Source organism: Chelmon rostratus, chromosome 24 (assembly GCF_017976325.1).
Source record: "Chelmon rostratus isolate fCheRos1 chromosome 24, fCheRos1.pri, whole genome shotgun sequence".
NCBI classification, from domain to species: Eukaryota; Metazoa; Chordata; class Actinopteri; order Chaetodontiformes; family Chaetodontidae; genus Chelmon; species Chelmon rostratus.
In genome coordinates, this window is record NC_055681.1 from 9,534,012 (window position 1) to 9,554,806 (window position 20,795).

Below are 20,795 nucleotides of genomic sequence, written 5' to 3' on the forward strand. Positions count from 1 at the left end.
AGATTAACACTGAGTGTAAAAATGTAGCCATGCAAGTGTTTAGTCCAGGTAGTAACGCCTAAACTCACCATTTAAATCCTGTTTCATAGTTTTGCAAAGGGCTGGGTAGTGTTTTAGTGTCTTGTTTGCCGTCCTCGAAGTCATCTGTTACTCAAACTGGACTTCCTTGATCATATTTCACCTGTGCAATGCATCCATTAAGAAAACTGGATAACCCACTAACTTTTGACCCGATAACTCTGACTTCAGTATCAATACTAACTTTAATGTTTGGCACTGAGATATGACACACCGCAACAAACCAGACAAAAAAAAAAGTCATCATCCCTGCCTTCAGCAGCATTCTAGATTGGAGGATATGGTTGTAGCTGAATATAGTTCTTTCACATACTGTATATGACCTTTCATTTTTCTGAAAATAATGGATGTTTATCAAATTGAATGCTGAACTTAATTCTTTCACCATTTTTAAATAGTGTTGGAACTTCCATTACCATGACAGCCCCAGTGAATGTACTTCATTTATTTGCTTCTTCCACCTTCAAACTAGACAAAAAGAGAGAACCTAATTTATGCAAAGACCAGGCACAGTGCTGCGATAGATCATGAGCACATCAGTGAGAAAAGGCTCTCAAACAAAGTTTGACAGGATGAAAAGAGGTTTTTATGAGTCCAAGGCCTGCACTTAGTGTGACAGCACCTGTGCGTTGTGAAATACTCTCCCGAGTAGCTTCACCACCATTTACCTCATCACTTTAAATGGGGAATAATGATGAGCAATTGTGAGAAGCTTGTGAAAACACACAGGCTAAAGATGAACTGAATATGGAGCAAAAGGGGAGATAATGGCTTTACTCTCAGGTCCACCTAACTGACAAAGTGTGTGGTGAGCGTCTGTGGTCGTGTGTGTTTGCAAGTGTTGTGTGTGTGCGTGTCTTTATTTATGTCCGTCTGCGTCTGTGATCTCTGCAGGGCGTGATGGTGGTGCTGTGCTTCCCTGCAGACTCAGTTTGGGACGGCGTCCAGAGCTCAGCTTCAGCACCAGCTCCCTCTCTCGCGCACACAGTCACACCCGCCCACACAGTTTCTTCCGCACACACACACACACACATGCACTGTCACACCTGCCTACGCATTCTCTCTCTTGATTGCAGATACACAAGGCTCACATACATGCACGCACATACACACACCTTTTCTCAGTGTCAGTGCATACTGTAAGGCTCCAATTACTTTTGACACCTCTTAGGTTTTTGGTTGCGGGGTTCAGCACTTACATTATTCCTCCGGTCTGGACAGGGCTTAACAGAACTGCGTGTGTGTGCAGCAGTGTGTTTCTGGTTTCCATGTATGCCTGTGCCGGTGTGTGTGGGCGATGCTTGTCGTGATTGTGTGATTTAGTATGCGTATGTGTGGGCAGGTGTGATTTTATGCATGTGAATTGTGTAAAGGGGGTATCAGTGGTTCAGATTGTAGAGGTCAGTCCAGTCTCACTTGTGACTCTCATCATTATAGAGCTGCTCCAGGGTCTCAGTGAATGTCGAACCTGTTGTCTGGCACTTGTCCCGCCAGTGTTTGTGTCTCATAAGCAAGTCGTCTTAATCCTTATTTTTGTGTGTTTATTAATGTGAAAAAATTACAAAGAAGCCCATAGTCTCTATAGACTTAATATCCTTTGTGGCAGCTTCAAATCAGTTGAAAGAAAAGTAATTGGAGCAATACCAATAGTGTGTTTGATGCTCTGTGGGGTGTCTTTAATATCTGTCAGGAAGAAAATGATAGCCAGGTTTTATTAGTTTTTCCTTTGATGAGACTTGAAGATTATTGGTTATTTACACTGAGAACCAGGCTTATATCTTGAGTTGTGTTTGATTAAAAATTCTTCTCTTCCCTTTAAATGTACAAAAAAAAAAGGTCTCTGTGTGGCTTTATAGATTTAAACAGGTTTCGTAGCTAATTTAAATCCCTGTGGCATGGTGAGTGACACTCTGGGCTTCCAAGCCTTTGTGTTAACAGAAATAATCCATATAATGCTTTTATTCATTCCATCACGGCCCAAGGGACGTGTTCCAGTTATGTGCTTTACTAAGAATAGTGTAAGAAGAAGAAGAATCTGTTATTTTATTGTTGTTTTTGATTTCACTTGCTGTTTCCAGACCTCTGGAAGGCTGATCAGACAATACTTACAACACCAAATATCACAGTATTTTTTTTTTCACCACAACCATCAACATCAGTATTGTGTCAGTACTTGAGTGGTGATGTTGGGGCTTCAAAACATATTACACAAAGTAAAATCAATAACTTTGAAACACAGGCAATTCATGGCATTAGTGTAAGACAATTGACACATCTAAATTGGATGCAGTCATTACTGATGTTTTAATTTCACCTGTGCCTTTCCTGTGGCGACTGAAAAATAGTCAGGGCACATTTAAGATCATCAGAAAGCGTAGCATCTCAGAAGCATCATGTTAGTTAAACGCAGCCTCACTGTGTTTGCTTCTGACTCAATGCTTGTACGACTACTGTAGCTGACTGCTTTCTGTTTAATACGACTCAGTTCCTTAAAAAATATATCAAGATATTGATATATTGTTAATATATCCTCCAGTTCTATTTGAGCCCGGCTCTTCTGGTGCGCTGCCAGTTTCTCAAATCAATGGCTCTGTTTGGTAACTTGTCGTCATTTTGTATGTTTGATTCAGGACTTAAATTGGTGTTTGAGTGCTGCACTTGAGTAACTAAACTGATCCATCACCTTGTGGCAGAGCTGTCATGTTTTCTTATGAGAGGAAATTAGAGAAATAACTGCACGGCATTGCTAATCTGGCTACTGCGATGTGACTCCTTCCTGTCATGGAGTCAGGGGGTGTTTGAACCTCCTCATGCCAGACTGATTGTAATTTAGCTTCACTTGCCCTCCTTCACATTCACAAACAGGTGCCATGTCATGTCCTGCCCTTTTGACTGCTTGGCCTTTCTCTGTTATCTCCCCTTCCCTCTCTGTACTAATTCATATAACTCCAGTCTGCCCACATCTTTTCCACTGCTCCACTCCTCACCTTTACTTTTCATTTTCCCCACAGCTTCTGTCTCTTTTCCCACTACTGTATTCAACCCGTCACCATGTTGCTCCCTCCTGACCTCTCTCCTGTCTTCCACCCACTCTCCTCGCAATAAGCACTGCAATGAGGACCCATATTGGATTATTGTGTTTGCCATTAGCCTCTGGGTTGACAGTGTAATTGCCTTCATCCACCAGGGTCTCTGCGAGCTTGACCCTGCCAACCCTGCATTTGCATTTCCACAGACAGTACTGGATGACCTGTCCATCAAAAAGATACAGAGATTAGCTAGCTAGCTAGGGTCAGAACTAGAGCCCCTGCCTTTGTCTACCATTTCCCTGTCTGCACTGAATGCTGGCTAGTGAGTGTGTCCAGGATGCAGGCAGGAACAAGACCTGCAAGCATTCCACAAGCCAGCAAGTCAGAAAACTGGTTAACAATGTTTTTGCTCAGAGCTGAACTACCAGCTTCACCCACTGGATAGTCGCAAACATTCCTCAATGCGTAGCACTCATAATTTGTCAGACACACACTCCCCAAGTATGAATATGTATGCTTCCTTCAAGCGCTTGATGTTTTGGAGTCAAATGCCTACATATGTGCCATGTCCTCAGGCAGACGCACAGCCTGTTCATCGCCAACCTGTTATCAAAAGATAGCAGCCTTTCATTTTTTTCTGTTGATCAGAGACTTGATGTTTTCAGACAAGACTGTTAATGACCTTGTTTGTCTCTCCCTCTCCCACCTCCCCATCTCTCCTCCATCCTCCTTTGTGTTCCCGCTCAGGGTCGTTGCACGCGAGAGAACTGCAAATACCTCCACCCGCCCGCTCACCTGAAGACCCAGCTGGAGATAAATGGGCGAAATAACCTGATCCAGCAGAAGACAGCGGCCGCCATGTTGGCTCAACAGATGCAGTTCATGATCCCCGGCACCACCATGCAACCAGTGGTTAGTGTGACTCACTATGAAAATAGCTGTGAATTCTTGAAACTTGTTCTGATACACTCGAAAGTTTGGCTTTGTTCCTGTTAAAACATCTTTACATATCAAGTTTCAGGATTTGTGAATTCATCCTTTTGCAATATTTACTCTTAGTTAGCACAAGCTTTAACTGACAAACAGGGCGTGATTCACTGAGAAAATATTAGAACTCTGTCACAGCCTTCTATTAAGTACTTAATCTTCCTGGTGTCAGATCACATATCAGGATAGAAAGATCATGAATTTGTTCTCACAATAGTTATTGAGATGCCCTTGAGCAAAGCACAAAACTCCTCAGCTACACTTCAGGAGTTGCTCGGCAGTCAGCGGTAGACTGTGGGTGCACTGGGCAGCTGCCAGGTGAGAACGTGTTTAACTGCATCAATGTAAGGCTGGGTGTAGCTGAAAAAGAACATGCTAGCTCAGCAAAATCTTCCCGGGGTACATAGAGGTTAAAAAAAACCTCCTCTCTTGTTTCAACCCTTTGCCTCCCTCTCTCTCTCCACTTTTTCTGTGAAACCTATTCCTCTCTTTCCCCCCCAGCCCTCCCTCTACCTGTCACACACACCCCCCGCCACCTCTCATCTTTCTCACCACTCTGCACAGCTGCGCCCTCAGTTTATTTGTCTCTTGTGTCTCTTTCCTTGAACTTCTCTCCCTATTTTCATCTCTACACCCTCTTTCTTCCTTTCACCCTCCACTTCCCACTGTCCCTCCCTACATACATCATTTCACATCTTTGCCATTCAGCCATTTCTTTGCCATTTTAATTAAGAATGTGAAAAATAGCTAAAACAAGAAACGCAAAGCAAACAGAATTTTTTCGGGAGCAGTCTTGGCAACAGAGATGAGCTTTTCAAGTAAGTGTTGGTAAACTTTTTCGTTCTCTCCATCTGCAGCAGACGTTTCCAGTCAGCCAGGGCCTGGGTTCCAGCGCAGGTTTGAGCTACACACCGTACCTGACTCCCATGTCCCACAGCATGGGCCTGGTGCCCACAGACATCCTGCCCAGCACCCCCGTTATCGTCCCTGGCAGCCCGCCTGTCTCCGTGACCGCCGGCTCTTCCTCCAACCAGAAACTGCTGCGTACCGACAAGCTGGAGGTGACCCACCCAATCCCTGTACTCCCTCTCTCAGACAAGACAAGCGTGACAGCTAATCATAACTAATGTTCTCTTTGAGGTCATGAAGTATAACATCTTACTGTGATTATGGGTGTGACAGAGATGCAATAGATGCATGGTGTTAATGAGAGTCATTTATAGCTCCAGAGCAGAACAGGAAGACCTCTGGCACAAATATACGTGTAATGTCTAAAATCATTTTCTACATGCTGTGCAGTAAATACAGGGGAAAAAAAACAATATAAAATGCCAACTTCCTCCGTGGTTAGCACAGGAGTTGGCATAGCAACAAATAGAATGCAGCTATATGGAAATTCATAGTAGTTTTAAAACACATGTTTAACATTCAATTGACTTTTTAAATTCAACTGCTAGTTGTAAATATTGTCCTACATAAGGACCTGAAATGATATGCAAGTTTAAAGCAATCTGTTAAATATTCAGTATTCTTACGCATTTTGAAGGCCAAATAATCAATTTTGGCTCATAAAACATCTGTTTATACCACTTAGTTTTGTGTGTAGCTGTAGTATTTGAACCTAAGACTCAAAGGCACACATGATTTTCCTTCTCAGAAAAAATACAACAAGTCATTTCTCATCTAAGTAACACTATCAGGCTTCTTACTTGATAGTTCTTTACCTCTGCATTATCCTTGAGTGTGAGTCATGGAGCACCTGATTGTGTTATCCCTTCCAGAAATAATTAAGGCTCGTATCAGAGGCATGATTAGAAAAAAAGAGTGTGCGATTACGGTGATTTAAAATTGGAATTTGCTCAATGCAAACTGGTACCTGCTAGACAGCCACAGTTAGACTGTAAATCCATCTGCCCTCTGGCAAACGTCTCTGAATGAGAATAGCTTGCTGATTGCGAAACGGTGCAAAAAGGGGAGTTTTTTTCCACTACATTTATAAAGATAAACAATAATATCCCTAAGACCTGGAGGTGATGCGTAGGTGTGTGCCTGTATGTGTTGTTCTCCGGGAGCGCTATCACTTAGCAACTGAATGAAGTTGGCTCTAATGAAACATTATCCCTCTGAGACACGTATACACTCCCACACAAAGCCAGCATGTGTGTGTACACGTGTGTCTATGTGTGTGCACCAGTGTCTTTGCACATACATATGTGTGTGTTTTAACGTTGCACGTGTATTTTGCGCAATTGCTCTGTGTTTGCGTGTGTTCACATGTGCACACGATGTGTGTCTCAGTTCCAGAGTGCAAGTCAAAGCAGATCCCCCTGTGATTCAGCAAGGCCTCTAAACACTGATTTCACAATCATTTGGATTTGGCACACATTACACTTTAGGTGGATAGTACTCGCATAGCCAGATCTATCTCCACACTTCTTTTCAGTGCTGTGCCAGTGCTGTCCAAAGGTCTGGCCGAACCCATTATCATTCTGGTATAGGGGAAACACTCTGGCTTGTTTGTCTTTCCTTGAATCTCACTTGTCTTGGGCAGCACTAAGCCCAGGATGCAGCCATAGTGCCTTTGCGAAATAGTGTTGGGATGGAACTTGTTTATCTAACAATCATAATAAACTTTATTTATATATCACTTTTCTTAACAATGTTACAAAGTGCTTTACAAAAGAAAAAATAAAACCAGATTAGACAGATAAAATGAGAAAAAGCCAAGGACATGAGCACAGAGGGAAAAAAGGCAATAAAATGAAGTGAATAATATCAAATAAATAGGAAAAAAAGCTGAAGTAGTAATTATATTATTATATAATATTATGTTATATATACTTATATTATGAAGTAAAAGCAACTATGGTACCAGCATGAGTACTGTGCTCAGTTCATCATTTATTAAGCGATAGTTATATGTACATACAAAAATCCCTTTTGTCCCAGTGAAGTACTCTGTTCATTCCAAACACTTTTCTATTATCTCTGGACCAATGGGACGGCATTAGTCTTGAGTATGACCGGGGGTGATTAGCCCTGGCATTAAAATGGCTAAATCGGCACAAAGAAAATGCCATATAAAACATCACAATACCAAAACACATCGCAAAACTTGCATAGTCACTTGCAGCATAATTAGAGACCTAAGTTACCTTAAGTAGTGCACATATCAACAGAGATCGATAACATTGCAAACTGTAATACAGTATTTCACAAGTTTTTGAATTTCTGACATGTAATCTTGCAGTTCTGAAGCCCTAGTTGTTGGCCCTGCTGTACAGTGTTTACATTGCATCAAGAGTCTCATTTTCAAAACAGTCCAACACCACCACACAAAAAAAAAAATCTAATATCGTCAACAAGACTTTGATGTCTGCTGCAGTTACTGTGCTAGGTGGTTGATCTTGCAGTACAATGAGAGGACGACAAGAAATACATGAAATCGGATACAGCCAATGCAATGCCATCATTATTATGATATTCCTGGTGAACACAGTGATTGTGGCTTATATTGTTTCCTGACATGCACTGAAAGCTCAAGTAATCATAGTTTGTATATCTCTGTGTATATTTCTTTGCTTTCTCGTTTTGCATCATCTGTGCGTGCCTGTGCACCTGTGTGTGTGTTTGCTTGTGCGCCTGACTCTCCTGCTCCCAGGTTTGCCGCGAGTTCCAGCGGGGCAACTGCGCTCGCGGAGAGACCGACTGCCGCTTCGCCCACCCGAGCGACAGCCCCATGATCGATACCAGCGACAACACGGTCACCGTCTGCATGGACTACATCAAGAGCCGCTGCTCCCGTGAGAAGTGCAAGTACTTCCATCCCCCGGCTCACCTGCAGGCCAAGATTAAGGCCGCTCAACACCAGGCCAACCAGACAGCTGTGGCTGCGCAAGCCGCCGCCACAGCTGCAGCCATGGTGAGAGCACAGCACTACCTACCTACTGTACCCTATGACAAAACAGTGGTAGAGCAGGAACTACAGACACATACAGTACTTGGCAACAAATAAACTAGTTATTATTGGAGGTTTTGTGGCTATGGAAGTTGAAGTAAACCCAATATATACAGTATTATTCGCATTCTAAATAATATTCATACTGTACACTCTGGTACAAAGCTGCCGTGCCCAGATGGTGCTGCCTGACACAGGTCGTTTAAATTGGAGATCAGAGATTTTTGAATGTCTAGGAATGCATACAGTACTATGATACACAGCCCACCACTTTCTGATACTCTGTAATGACAATTCCTATGTTTTGGAGTTGATTTAAGTTATTTTTTGGTGAGCATCTCACTGAATACACGTGACATAACTACAAATAATCTTGGTTTACACAACATGTAAACACATGCTGTTGATGATGACACCCACAGTAACATAAAATGTGGAGCACTGCTTTATTACTGTGTAAAACATACCTACCTCTGCTGGTTTATTCTAGAGGACTCCAGTGTGCAATTCACTAACAATAGGCATCCCAAAGTGAGGCCATTGTATGCAATAAACAGGGTTTAGTGAGACCTAAACGCATCAGTATAATGCCGCATGAACAATCTGTTATTATCTCACAGCAGTCTGCTTTTATTTTCCAATGCCCTTGGTTCATAGAGAGACAATGTGCCCCCCGCTCACAATGATAAGTGTGGCTCTCTGCAGATCAGTGCAAATTGAATCAGGGGTGGATCAGGATGTAGCCACGCGGTGGGGGTTTACCCTTCTCTGTCTTTAGTTGGATAAGTTCCCCAACAGGCTGAGGAAGAGACATAGAGACAGTGAGACAGACATACAGATGGAAATGCAGGCAGACAGACAGTGAGAAAGGTTTGGCAGTGTGTCTTGGCTGTGCCCCACCCTCCCCAGGCTCTGAGTGGCTTCTTTTGAATGGTCCTTTGGCTGCTGCACTCGCACACCTTGTACTGCGCCAGTGTGCTGACTGACTTTTTCCTCCATGGCATGGGCATGCTTTACGCGTCGCACATACCTCTCTCATTGGCTGGCTCCATTTGCTGCTTGCTCTCCTTGTCCTTCCTCCATAAATCCACAGTGTGGATGATAAAGGCGTCCGTGACTGCAGGTTAGTTTTGTTTGTGCACATTGTAGCAGCTGCATGAAAGCAGGAAAACAACTATGAATTAAAACATGCATAACTAACAGAGAGCCTGACACCTGTAACCTGATGTTGACCAGTCAGCACTGTTTTTTGGACACTACTTAGTTTAATAGGTTCCCCTTCAGCTACACAATACTTCACTGTACAAGAAGACTTAGTTCATCTTCCCTGTGCATTCTCCTCACAAGCCTTTGCTTCATACTCGTCCTGTGTTCCTCAGTTTATCAACTTTATGACCCAGTTCCCAATTTACCATCAGCAGTTACAAGCTGTGTTAGAGGTGAGCAGGGTTAATCTTAGGACAATGACTTGTTTAGTCAGCACCTTTGATCCAATTTTCTTTTAGCCCTTAGCCTAAGCTGAGGCACTTTTATTGAAGCAGAGACACATAAAACCTGTATTGCTGCACTGCTGCAAATAGGTAATATCATTATCCATAATTCACTTTTTTTAATCTAAAGCCAAAAGGCTAAAGTTTGCTGTAGATAAGGTTACATATTAACTGATACAGTCACAGTAAGAAGATCGTATTATTAAGATTATGTTTTATTGTGCCACATTATGTGTTGCTTGCCATGCTGTGATCTTCCTCATCAAGTCGGATGCAGTCATCTTTGCTTTTCATGTCACTTTGATTGGCCATCTTCCATTTTAACTAACCACAGTGTTTAAGTCTGTTAACACCACAGTGAATCAGCAATGCATTGTCACTCTTTAATAGGATATATGTTGTTATATACTGTTAGAAAATCCACATACATGAAGCAAGAGGCTTGTGCATGGACCCCTTAAGTGCTGTGCTCATCATATTCATGTCATCTTTTTTTTTTTCCCTCAGCAGTGCCATCAAATGTAAGGACTTTTTTAATAGATAAACAAAAGCAATAGCTTGTAATAAAACAATTTGTTATTACCTCTTTAGGTTGGCTTCATACTAATATTAGATTGATAAACACTGATTAAATTGCTTCCAGATTTTACGATACTTGTTGGAATGTACAAATAAACAGAGCTCCACATTCTGTGATTGAACTATAACGTTGCCTCACATTGCGTCACCTCCCCAAGTTCACTGATCGCACTGACACACGCTCATGATGCAGATTCAGTTTGAGGTTTGTCACTTATTTCAGACCCGAATCAACACCACACAGAAAAGGATGTGATTGTTAAACTACTTTTGGTTAGGACTACTTATTGTCGCTGCCACATGGGTGAGAGCACTTCAGCAGCCTCTTGCTAGTAATAGTGTTTAAAACCTGCCCACACAAACGTGTCCAGCTCTTGCTTCCAGCCGCGAGGGCACAGATCACTCATGTGAGGGGCTTTGGCCAGAGCTCACTCCCATCCCTGTCTGTCCTGGGTGTTTTAGACATTTCTCAGGCCCAAAACCACCTCATATCATCAAATAGAAAACTCCCAGGAGCACTGCAGTTATTGTGTGTGTAGGACTTCTTTGAAAACTATAGAGAAGTTGTGTTCAAATCTCACATAAAGTGTCAGCCCAGTATTGACAGTCTGAATCAGTTGTGTTTACAGTACTGCATTTTCTTCTTGCGTAGCGTTTATAAAAAAGTTGATTTACTTGTTCAGCCATAGTTGACGTTATTACTAAATGCTCTCCCAGTAGTTTTGAAGTACATCATAGAATCTTGCTTTTTTAACCAGAGGTTAATGTAGATGCCTTTTTTTGCTTTTCTACTAATTCAAAAAGTAGCAATGTTTCTTTAAAGTAAACAAAACAATTTTTTGTTTATGTGCATGCCTATTGTTTTGTATGTGGTATACTTGCATTCAGATTATTTTTGTTTTTGTTTTTTTCCTTCTCACCTATCCACAATGCAATGCTGTCCCCCATGACGCACCTCTGCTTGCTGTTACCTGTATGTTAATACGCTTGAATCCCATTGGCCCACTGCCATCATGTGCTCGCTGCCTGCTAATTAAAGACTCAGTCGACTGCCAAAGCAATGAAGCGACCCCTCGAGGCAACTGTAGACCTGGTACTTTGACCTTTCACCTTTTGCTTTGCATGTAGCTTCTTTAATTGTACTGTAGCCACTCACAAAATTTAAGTTGGCTCTTTTGTTTTTGTGAAACCCTGTAAATCACTTTAAAGTATAAATATTTGTCATTATGATCACCAGTGGCAATTTTATATTGTACTGTACATTTCTTAAATGAACAACTACAATGTAATGTTAAAATAATTCCAGTAATCACACTATTTTCTTTAATGTGTTGTTGATTGCCTTGCTATGGTGTAGTTTGTCATTGTCCTTGTGATAGTTACAGCAAGTTTCCATTTTTGCCTTGTTGTTGCTGTGCATAGACAAGTAACAGAATTACAAATATCAGTGTTGACTTGTGTAAGTATACAGTTCAAATCTACTGTGTTGTGTGTGTGTGTGTGGTTTCGGTGGATAGGCGTTCCCCCACGGCGTCCTCCAGCCCCTACCAAAGAGACCAGCACTTGAGAAGAGCAACGGAGCGAGCTCCCTGTTCAACCCCAGTGTTTTGCACTACCAGCAGGCGCTGGCCAACGCACAGCTCCAGCAGCCCGCTTTCTTTCCCACAGGTGAGGGCTCCCAGTCGATACACACAGATGCAAATAGAAGCACTCATAAGTATGCGCAGCATGCAAGCACACACAGACGCAGATCGCACTCACTGAATGTGCTCAGCTAACCTCCCATCCATCACAAATGTATCTGTTTGGAATCTCTCATGCTAAAGTGAGAGCACCTCTCATCATCAGGTACATCTGATCATCCTATATATATTTTTTTTTGAAAGGGATTAATTTGAGTGATGCATAAAGGCGCCATGCTGTGATAGTGTGTGCTAATGTTACAACTACTCACTATCCCATCCCTAAACTTTGATCTAGAGCCTGCCTGTATAGACAGGTAATTGCTGCCAGGTGGAAGGACAGTGCAGGCTTTGATCAGAGCAATAGAAGATATGACATATTACTACTAGAATATGATACACCTGTCTCTCCAACACCCAAGCATACAAGCCCAGTTGTTTCCAAACAACTTCCAAACTAAACTTTAAGCATGTTAAAGGAAAGTGCATCAATTTCAGCTTGTATTTAAATTGTCATGACAGTTGTTGATATTGGGAAAAAAAATCCCATATTAGAAAAGCAATTTTGTGCCAGTGTTCCAAAATTAATTCAAGTCTGCTCCCTCATTCCTCTTCAGTTATTTCCCCCCCCAAACAAAATGCTCTCTCTGTCTACTCCTCTCATAGACACTAACAGTCGCTTAAGCCCCCTCGGGTCACACGCTAAATGAGTTAACTGCTGCTAATATGGTAGCCTGTAGCCACACTGAGTCATGAGGAGGAGACTGCCATCCCTCACTCTTCTTTCTACCTGCACTTTTTGTGTCCCTCTGGTGTGAGATGCCCGACAGCCCTTCATCCCTTCCTCCCTCTGTGTCTGTGTGTGGGAAGTAGCCCAGGGTTAAAGTTGTTCATTTGTTGCAGATCTTTTTTTTTTTTTTAAAGAAATCTGTTAAGTTTCAGATGGGTGGGGTTTCTCCACTTATGTAAACTGTTCTGATGCAGTAAACCTACCTCATTTCATCCAGAAGTCTGTGCACATCATTGTACTGACACTGCATGGTGCTGCTGTTTGGCTCTCTCACCTCTATAGTCCCTCTATTATTTAGACTTCTTTCTAGAAATTATTTATTTAGATTTTGTTTGATTATCTTTCTCACATTTTTATAGCATATATATATATATAAATGTAGTCCAGTAATTGAATCCATTTAATTGCAAGTATTTTGGGGCCACAGAGGACATAGAACATTATGAGAAAGTAGACACTTTCTAGATAAAATATAGAAATATATAATGAATCTACTTTTTTTTTAGATTCAATCACGTGTAAAGAAATGAGGTGGCTGCTTGTGGCTCAGTAAAAAATGTGCAAAATTCAGTCACCGGCATGGTCGAATCAATTTTATTTATTGATTGATTAAGTTTCTCTACAATCAATACAACAAATGACACTCTCTGTCCCTAGACCTGAGATAAAGAAAAGGAAAAATATGGAGAAAAAGAATGATAATTTTATTAAATAAGTACATATTATATAATATTAATTAAGTACAAAATTGCAAATAAGTAACTGATTATCATTTCTTCCTTTTATGCATCAGATAGTATCCAATAACCTCAGTGAACCAGCTTTGCAACATGCTAAACGTTGCCACAAAAACAAAGTTTGCTTGATGTTTTATGTAGCTGCCGCTGTATGTATACTGTATTTTCTCACTAATGCCATAACTGAGTAAGAGATTTCCTCTGCTTGCTATTGTTAACTGCATCTATAGCTGGCTGACAGCACCACTGTAACAGTAGCATCTGAGCTGAGTGAAGTCCTCAAGCTTTTTTTTTTGTCTTGTCTAACCTTGTTGTTCTCCTCCCTCAATTAACCCATTTATTTCCTCCTCTCTCTCCCTCTCTGTCTCCCTCCCTCTCCCTCTCTCTCTTTTGTCTTTCTCTGCATGAACACAACAGGGTCAGTCTTGTGCATGACTCCTGCTAGCAGTCTTGGTAGGTCCTGACTTTCCCTTTGCTCTCTCACATACGCTGTTTGATAAATAAGAGTGGAGGGGTGGGGGGACCGGAGCGGGATGATTGGGCAATATCTGCAACCCTTGCAGGTGAGACAAAAGGTCATCGCTACAGCGCATCACCTCTTGAGGCAGCGGTGAAACTTTTAAAAAATGTGTTGGATTGATTTTCATCAAACTGTCATTGTGTTTAGGCTGAGATATGATATGAAGCATTTTGTCCATTTTGTGTCACCTGGAAGAGTCGTAACTTTCAGTTCTTGTTTCCCGACTGACTTTCTCGCTAATGACTGTCTGTTTATGAATTGAAATGGTAGTGTGGATAAGATACTGCAGATTGATCTGCTCTTAAGCTGTAGGATAGCCACTGTCTGTTTGCTGTGCTGTGTTGATCAGGAAATTTAAATCAGTTTCCCAGAGAAATGATCTCAGGCGCATAGCTGGAGCATTTGTCCCTGCTAAAAGGGGATGGGAATTACAAAAAGTCCCAGTGGGCTAACCAGCAGGTCATGCATTAGTAAATGGAAAAACGATCACTAGGAACAATGATTTTTAACAGAATATTACAACAATCCGTGAGAGTTGCATGTTTTGGCATGCTCCCTGCTGTTGTCAGCCCACGTGGATTTCCCATCCCAGATGCCAAAAATGTCATTGATTTATTGTAATTGGTGTCTTGTCCCTCTCAACTTCTCTGGGAAAAAACAGCAAACTGATTTTCCGTATAAATTTCCTTATTTGTGATTGTAATCAGCTTCTCTCCTCTTGTTTTTTTTTTTCTCCCATGCTCTCTTTTTCTTTCTTTCTTTCTGTCCTCCTTGCTTTGCATTGTGAATGGTTGCATGCCATCTGCCGGTGTAACCCTAACGATGGCTTGCTGGCTCTCTGTAACATCCGCCACCACCACCATCAACAACAACAAACGATACCGTCGACAAACACACACACATCACAACGGTTGCCATGGTTACCATAAATGCTCCACCCACCTGTCCATTGCTGCCACCTCCTTCCCTCTCCCCCGTTCCTCCTCCCTCTCCCCTCCCCCCACCTCCCTTTTCCCACCCTCAAAACAAAGTCCCAATGATGTACAGTGCTACGCCTGCTACTGTCTCTGCAGCAACAACTCCTGCCACAAGTGTCCCCTACGCAGCAACAGCACCAGCCAATCAGGTTTGCTCCTTTTAAAGCTTTCTTTCATCAGTCCCTGGAGCTCTGAATAAGTACTGCCTTCTAATAGTGAGCCGCAGTAACCTGCAGCTGAGCCTTAGCCCACACCCAGCCCCACCCCATCCATCCATCCACCTGCACTGGGCGAACTCACGCTGGCATGAAAGCCTGTGAGTGGGTAGTTTCCAGGGGATTTAAAGCAGAGGGGCTACCTCAGCAAGCCGGTGCCAGTGCCCTCTCTTGTGTTTGTTGTAAAACGCTGTGCACAGCCCCATTAGGCGCTCCCAGCAAGCACTTCTTCAGAGCTCCCACATTTGCAAAGTAGTAGTTGTGTTGTGTTGCACTACTTCCTGGTTTTGTTTTGCATGTTATGTTTTAAGTTTTATTTTCCACTTTTCTTGTTGTCAAGTAAGCCTCTCCATCTGCAGTAGGGGGCATCATATGTACTGCTTGTGTGCTATGCAAACACACGCACAGACGCATTCAAGCAAATACATACAGGCAACTTCTTCAGCACTTACAGCTGCCATGTTGGATTTTTTTCTACTCCTCCCAGTTTCACCTTTTTACCTTTTCCTGGTTGTGGGATAAAAGGGAGAATAAAACATGCGAGGAAACAGTGACAGGCCGCTCTCGTCAGGGTGAGACAGACACAGGAAAATGATCACAGAGGCTGTCTAAAAATGGCCTCTGATAGGCAGCTCTCCTGTTGCTGCGTGTCAGCAGGAGCCTGGGAAGCAGGGCCAGGTTTGAATGCCAGAGTGACGCATGTGTGCCCCATTTTAAACCTGGAAATTTCAGCACAATGCTGGCACTCTGGCCTCACACAGCTGGCAATCATTTACTGGTGGTTCAGTATAGAGGTGCCTTGAGGAGACACAGATGAACAGATGAGAAGTGTTCCACAGGTAGAACTGGACCCGAACAAACAGTCATGTCATTTTCAGCGAGGATTGTCCACAATAGGGCATGAAGAAATAATCTGTCTTTAGAAAGACATTCAAGAGCTACTGAGTCTCTTTGTATGCAGGGCTTTTTTTAATCAAAGTGCAAATAAATGTACAGAGTTAAATTAAAGACATTATTATTCTTAGTACTAACTAGTACTTGTTGTGGTATTTGACCTTTTTGTACCACTTCTTCTCACCACTTGTTCTTTTCTCTTTGGTCTCTTACTTCCTCAATGTACAGAGAAAATAGATAAATATCAACCAAGTTAGAGGATAAAGATCAGTTCTTTATAAATTAAACAATTTCAAGCAGTTGAAGTCTCAAAGAATGCTTTTAAAAATAGCTCCTGTCCCATCTGGAATGAAAAAAAATGCTCTTGGTGTAAAAAATAAAAATCACAGGTTCATTTTAAAACTAAAAAAAGAAAATTAATTTCTCAGAGATTCCCCTTCGATCATTAACCAAGGATCCGGCCCCAGTGCCTTGTGCTTTATTGCCCCTCATAGGCCAGCAGTGTGTGCACTTCCTGTGAGTCACCGTCTCTTCCTGTAATTGGCATGCAGCAACAGTAGCAGCAGGAAGCAGAGCTGCTCTTTAAAGATGCATGTGGGACAAGGAGCCGGAGAAACACTGACGTCAGCCTTCGCTGTCTTTCTCCCTCTTCCCCCTCTGCCCCCCCCCCACACGTCCCCACCCTGCACAGAGATCCCTCCAGCTAGGACACAGTTAACACTTATAATCACCAGCTGTACTGCATATAGTACACGCCTCATTTACGACAGTCATCCCCATCATAAGGTTTTCCAGAATTAAGACCAAGATAAGGATTCTTTTCCTTTCTTTTCTTTGAGAGCACATACTGCCGACGTCATTGTTTTCGCTAAAAAACAGCCTCTCAGTCCAAAACTGTGAGCTGCAGCGCCATTAGCATCTCCTTATTGTTACAGGTCAAGCCAGTTAGTACAGAACTTAGTGAGGAGATCTCAGTCACAGGATTAATCATGTACGTTTGTTGCATCTCTACATGTGTAGAGGGACAGGCTGTTGCAGACATGTTGACAGCTTCAGAGTCTGGTCAACTCATGACCCTCTAAACTGTCATTGTGACATGACAAGCAGTAACCAATCACGTCATTCCATGTTCCAGCTCATATTAACCATGTGCCAACAGTGCTGGGGTCTCTGGTAACGTCACCGCTCTTGCTGGAGACTGTGAAGTAACAGCGCCCTCAACTGGCTTAATGTGGCATTACATCACATTCTTCACAGGATATATGTGCCCACTCTGGCCACGAAGCTGATAGGAAGATAAATTCCCTAGAATTAAATAGAATTAGAGATTGTTATATTTAGCAGCTCTTTGGCTAGAGGACCAAGGTTCAATCTCTCACCTCCCTGTGGAGAGAACCTGTCATTATTCTTATCACATTTATTCAAATTTACAGACTAGGTCACCAAGATCCACTGCAATTACACTAATAATCTTAAATTAATCTGTAAAAAACGGACAACAGTTCAGAGCTCCACCATGATTCTGTAACACACATTTAATTTTCCAACTGCGCTGCCATCTTCCTGACTTGTGGTCTGAAACATGCTGCAAGAGTTCCTGTGCCAAATCTAAGACAAACAGGACCTGCAAACAATTCTTGATGTTTGTTTTTACCCCTCTCTGACACCAGACGGGTGGGGTGTACCATCCTATCTGGCTGATCCCACCCATCTGGCACCCAGTAATATTTTCCTATTTCCATACTGCTCTGGAGAGCGGGCTTTCCTCTCAGCCTGTGCACATCACACGCTCTCCACCTGTGGTGACATCTGTGATGTGCGATGTGACCAGTGGCTTCTGTCCTTTGCTGACTGTCTTTTGTCTATTAACAAGCACCATGCAGCTTTGTTCAGTGTTGGCTTGCTGCCAGTGGCAACCACATGATGGCAGCCAGCAGCTCTTCTACCTGTCTTCCTCCCCTACAGACAATCTCTCTCTCTCTTCCTCTCTCTCTCTTTGTCATGTGTTGGATTAGTGTTTATCTCCTAAAGAGAGAATACACGCAGAGGTGACCAGACCTGGGTCCAATGCTATTTGCAAATAATTGGAAGCATTTGCTCTTATCTGCATGAAACACCAGGCGGGTGGCATAACCGCAATTGAACACCAGAGACAGGACACTGCTATTCAGAGATACGTATTTATCTGCCGTTGTCTCAACATTTTGGGACACTGTTGTTGTGGCACACACCACCCACCTGATGCCTAAATGTCTTAGAATGCTTCAACAAAGCACAAACATGGTGTCCGCATCTAAGAGCTAGAGTGTTTACACTTAACCTGAATGGACACATTCAAAGGTGGTCATCATAGCCTCCTCCTGGCTCCGTCCCTCTGCCTTCCTGATCTCTCTCCAAGAACTCTTCGCAGTCACAGCACAATTTAGCGTACAAAGGGGAATCGCAGCGCACATTTTGGCTGAGTTGGACTCTGGTTCATTTTTCAATCTTGGTATAATTTCGATCTGAACACACCAATCAAAACAACCGCACCAAAATATTTTGCAGGACTAGTTCTCCATCCGGTCACAAAGCGATTCTGGAGTTTGTTTATTACATGAGCCGACCTCGCTCTGACCCAACTACAAGCTGTTTTCTGCGAGTTTGAGGTAAAACTACTCCCGCAGCCATAGTGACCAGCAGCTAGCCTGAAAGTACGCTGCCTTGTTGATATTTGGGCAGATGTTCTTCCTGTGTTTACTTTCTTGTTCCCACCCCAGACACATCTAACCAGTGACCTTTAAGTGATGCGTTTTGGTTAGCTGGAATGTTTTTCCGTGTGAAAGAGACCAAATCAATGAGAACACACCAACAGACCAGAGCAAATGAACTACAGCCAGTCCAGCCAGTCATTATTGTCAGATTTTCTGTCAGGAAGTTGCAGAAATTGACATCTTGGGTTCTCGTTTTGGTGGTTTCTGCTGTTGTTAGATGGTCCAACAAGCACTTTGAAGCACACTGAGGCCTTAAGTAAGCAGAAAAGAAGCAAATACTGTTTGACCCAGATCTCAAGACGACACCAAACACAATAAAAGCATTCATTCTATGTACTTATTTTGTTAAATACATTTTTAAATGTTTCAGTGAATCAAAATCAGCTGAAATTTCACACACTGAGTGTGTATTGAGCCATGCAAAGCAGGTTTTGTTGACAGCATATGTGAGTAAATCAAATTTCTCTCTCGCAGGTAAACTAAATTTTTCTCCCCTCCCTCCTTTTCTCGTTTTTCTGTTTCTCTCCTCCAGATCATCCTGAAGTAAGTGTCAGGAAGGGAACGGAGTGTCACGAAGCTGCACTAGGAAACCCAAAACAGCCCCTGTGTAAATACTACCTTACCTCTCCCATAGAGGTCCAGCAACCTGCATGCTAAGAGTGTAACACTTCAATTTAACCGTAAGAACTGCAGTGCCGGTGTAACACACACAAAATAAAAAGATATATACTGTATGTGTTGCTAGAAAAAACTATTAACATGAAAAAGTAAAAAATATTCTTATGTATAGTACTACATGCATAGCAAACACACTATAGAAGTCATTTTAACAACTGTTCTCCCAAAGTACCGTGGATCCCCTCTCTTTCATATTTATTCTAAAAACCTCCGCACAATGTTCATCCCTTTGGTTCGGAAAAAAAGATGCTCGATTTGCACTATGCGAAAACTATAGTGCTTAATGTTGAAGTGGAATACAGGAAGAGTCACTGAAAAACCCGTGCACAACCACACCAACGCACTCGGTGCTTTCAAGTGGGTTTTCGCCTCACGGTCTTTGCTTTTCTCTCTACAAAGTTGAATGTCCTTGGGGCAGACAGGCTCATGTTTTCTTAATGTGACTGTCCCTGCGAGGGTACCTCTGTGACCCCCATCTGCCCCAGATGCTGTTAAGATGCCATGATGAAGCTTATCCTCCCCTCCCCCTGCCAACTTTTCATCTCCGGAAACATCTTGCCAAAGTCGCAGCTTGGAAGAGGTCGGTGGAAGCAACCTGCCGGAAAGCAGAGCCACATTTTAACACCCCGATAAAATGTTTATTTTTTTCCCTCTCTCTCTCTTTTGCCATTGTGAAAGCTGCTCCGAGCGCACCCTTTATTTGTTTTGGTGCTGGGTTCAGTTCTTTGTTCGGGAGGAGTGGTGGGATAGATTGTGCACGGATTTTTGCATGTAGTCGGGACTGGGGAAGACAGTGCCCAGTGTTGACAGAAGATAGTCGTGGCCATTACCGAAAAGCCTAAAGGCTCAGGTCTGTGCCAAGGGCTTAACAAAGCGCGAGGGTTCGTTCCAGACATACCAAGCCTTGTGAGTGTGTGTGCATGTGTGTTCGTACCTGGAGACTGATGGTCTGCCGGCAGACTGGGACTTGAAGCGAGGTCTAGCAGGTGATGACAACACCAGGCCTGGTAGGAGACAGGTGAGGGCGGGTGAGGGACTTAAGTGCTAAGACTAAACAAAAAAAAAACAAACAAAAACAAACAAAAAAAACGGTGCATTTGACGACGCTCGTCAAGCAAAAGATGACTTGAACTTCGACTGGAGGGCTATCTGTGACCGTCGGTTGTCCTGTCCAACCCTACTATCACCGATAATCCTGTTCCATTTTAGAAAACTGTAGAAGTGCCTAAAAAATGCTGATCAACAACACACGCATCCAGAGTGCATCACTAAAATTCACAGACACAAAACACTGGCCGTCAGAAGCTACATGGACCTTTCGGGAAAGACACCGCATTCTGCGACTCGTTACTGGAAGCAGTTTTTTCTAGTGAGCGTTCATTAACATCACAAGTGACTTTATCGAAACAAAAGAAGTTAAAGAAACGA

At 42.7% G+C, this 20,795-nt stretch overlaps 1 protein-coding gene across 13 annotated transcripts in view; it reads left to right on the top strand.

The window, feature by feature from the left end:
• Positions 1–20,498, top strand: part of mbnl2 (muscleblind-like splicing regulator 2) — a 48,134-nt gene extending 27,636 nt beyond the window's left edge. For 3 of the 13 annotated variants that reach the window (XM_041965986.1, XM_041965987.1, XM_041965988.1), the window contains exons 3-9: positions 3,855–4,019; positions 4,952–5,155; positions 7,756–8,016; positions 11,161–11,214; positions 11,639–11,789; positions 13,748–13,783; positions 19,222–20,498. In XM_041965986.1, the coding sequence (XP_041821920.1) occupies positions 3,855–4,019; positions 4,952–5,155; positions 7,756–8,016; positions 11,161–11,214; positions 11,639–11,789; positions 13,748–13,783; positions 19,222–19,346 (996 nt within the window). In that variant the 3' untranslated portion in view covers positions 19,347–20,498. Of the gene's footprint in view, positions 1–3,854; positions 4,020–4,951; positions 5,156–7,755; positions 8,017–11,160; positions 11,215–11,638; positions 11,790–13,747; positions 13,784–14,881; positions 14,977–19,221 lie in introns of all 13 variants that reach the window. The other 10 variants (XM_041965990.1, XM_041965995.1, XM_041965993.1 and 7 more) reach the window with 10 other exon arrangements.
• The last annotated feature ends 297 nt before the right edge of the window (positions 20,499–20,795 follow it).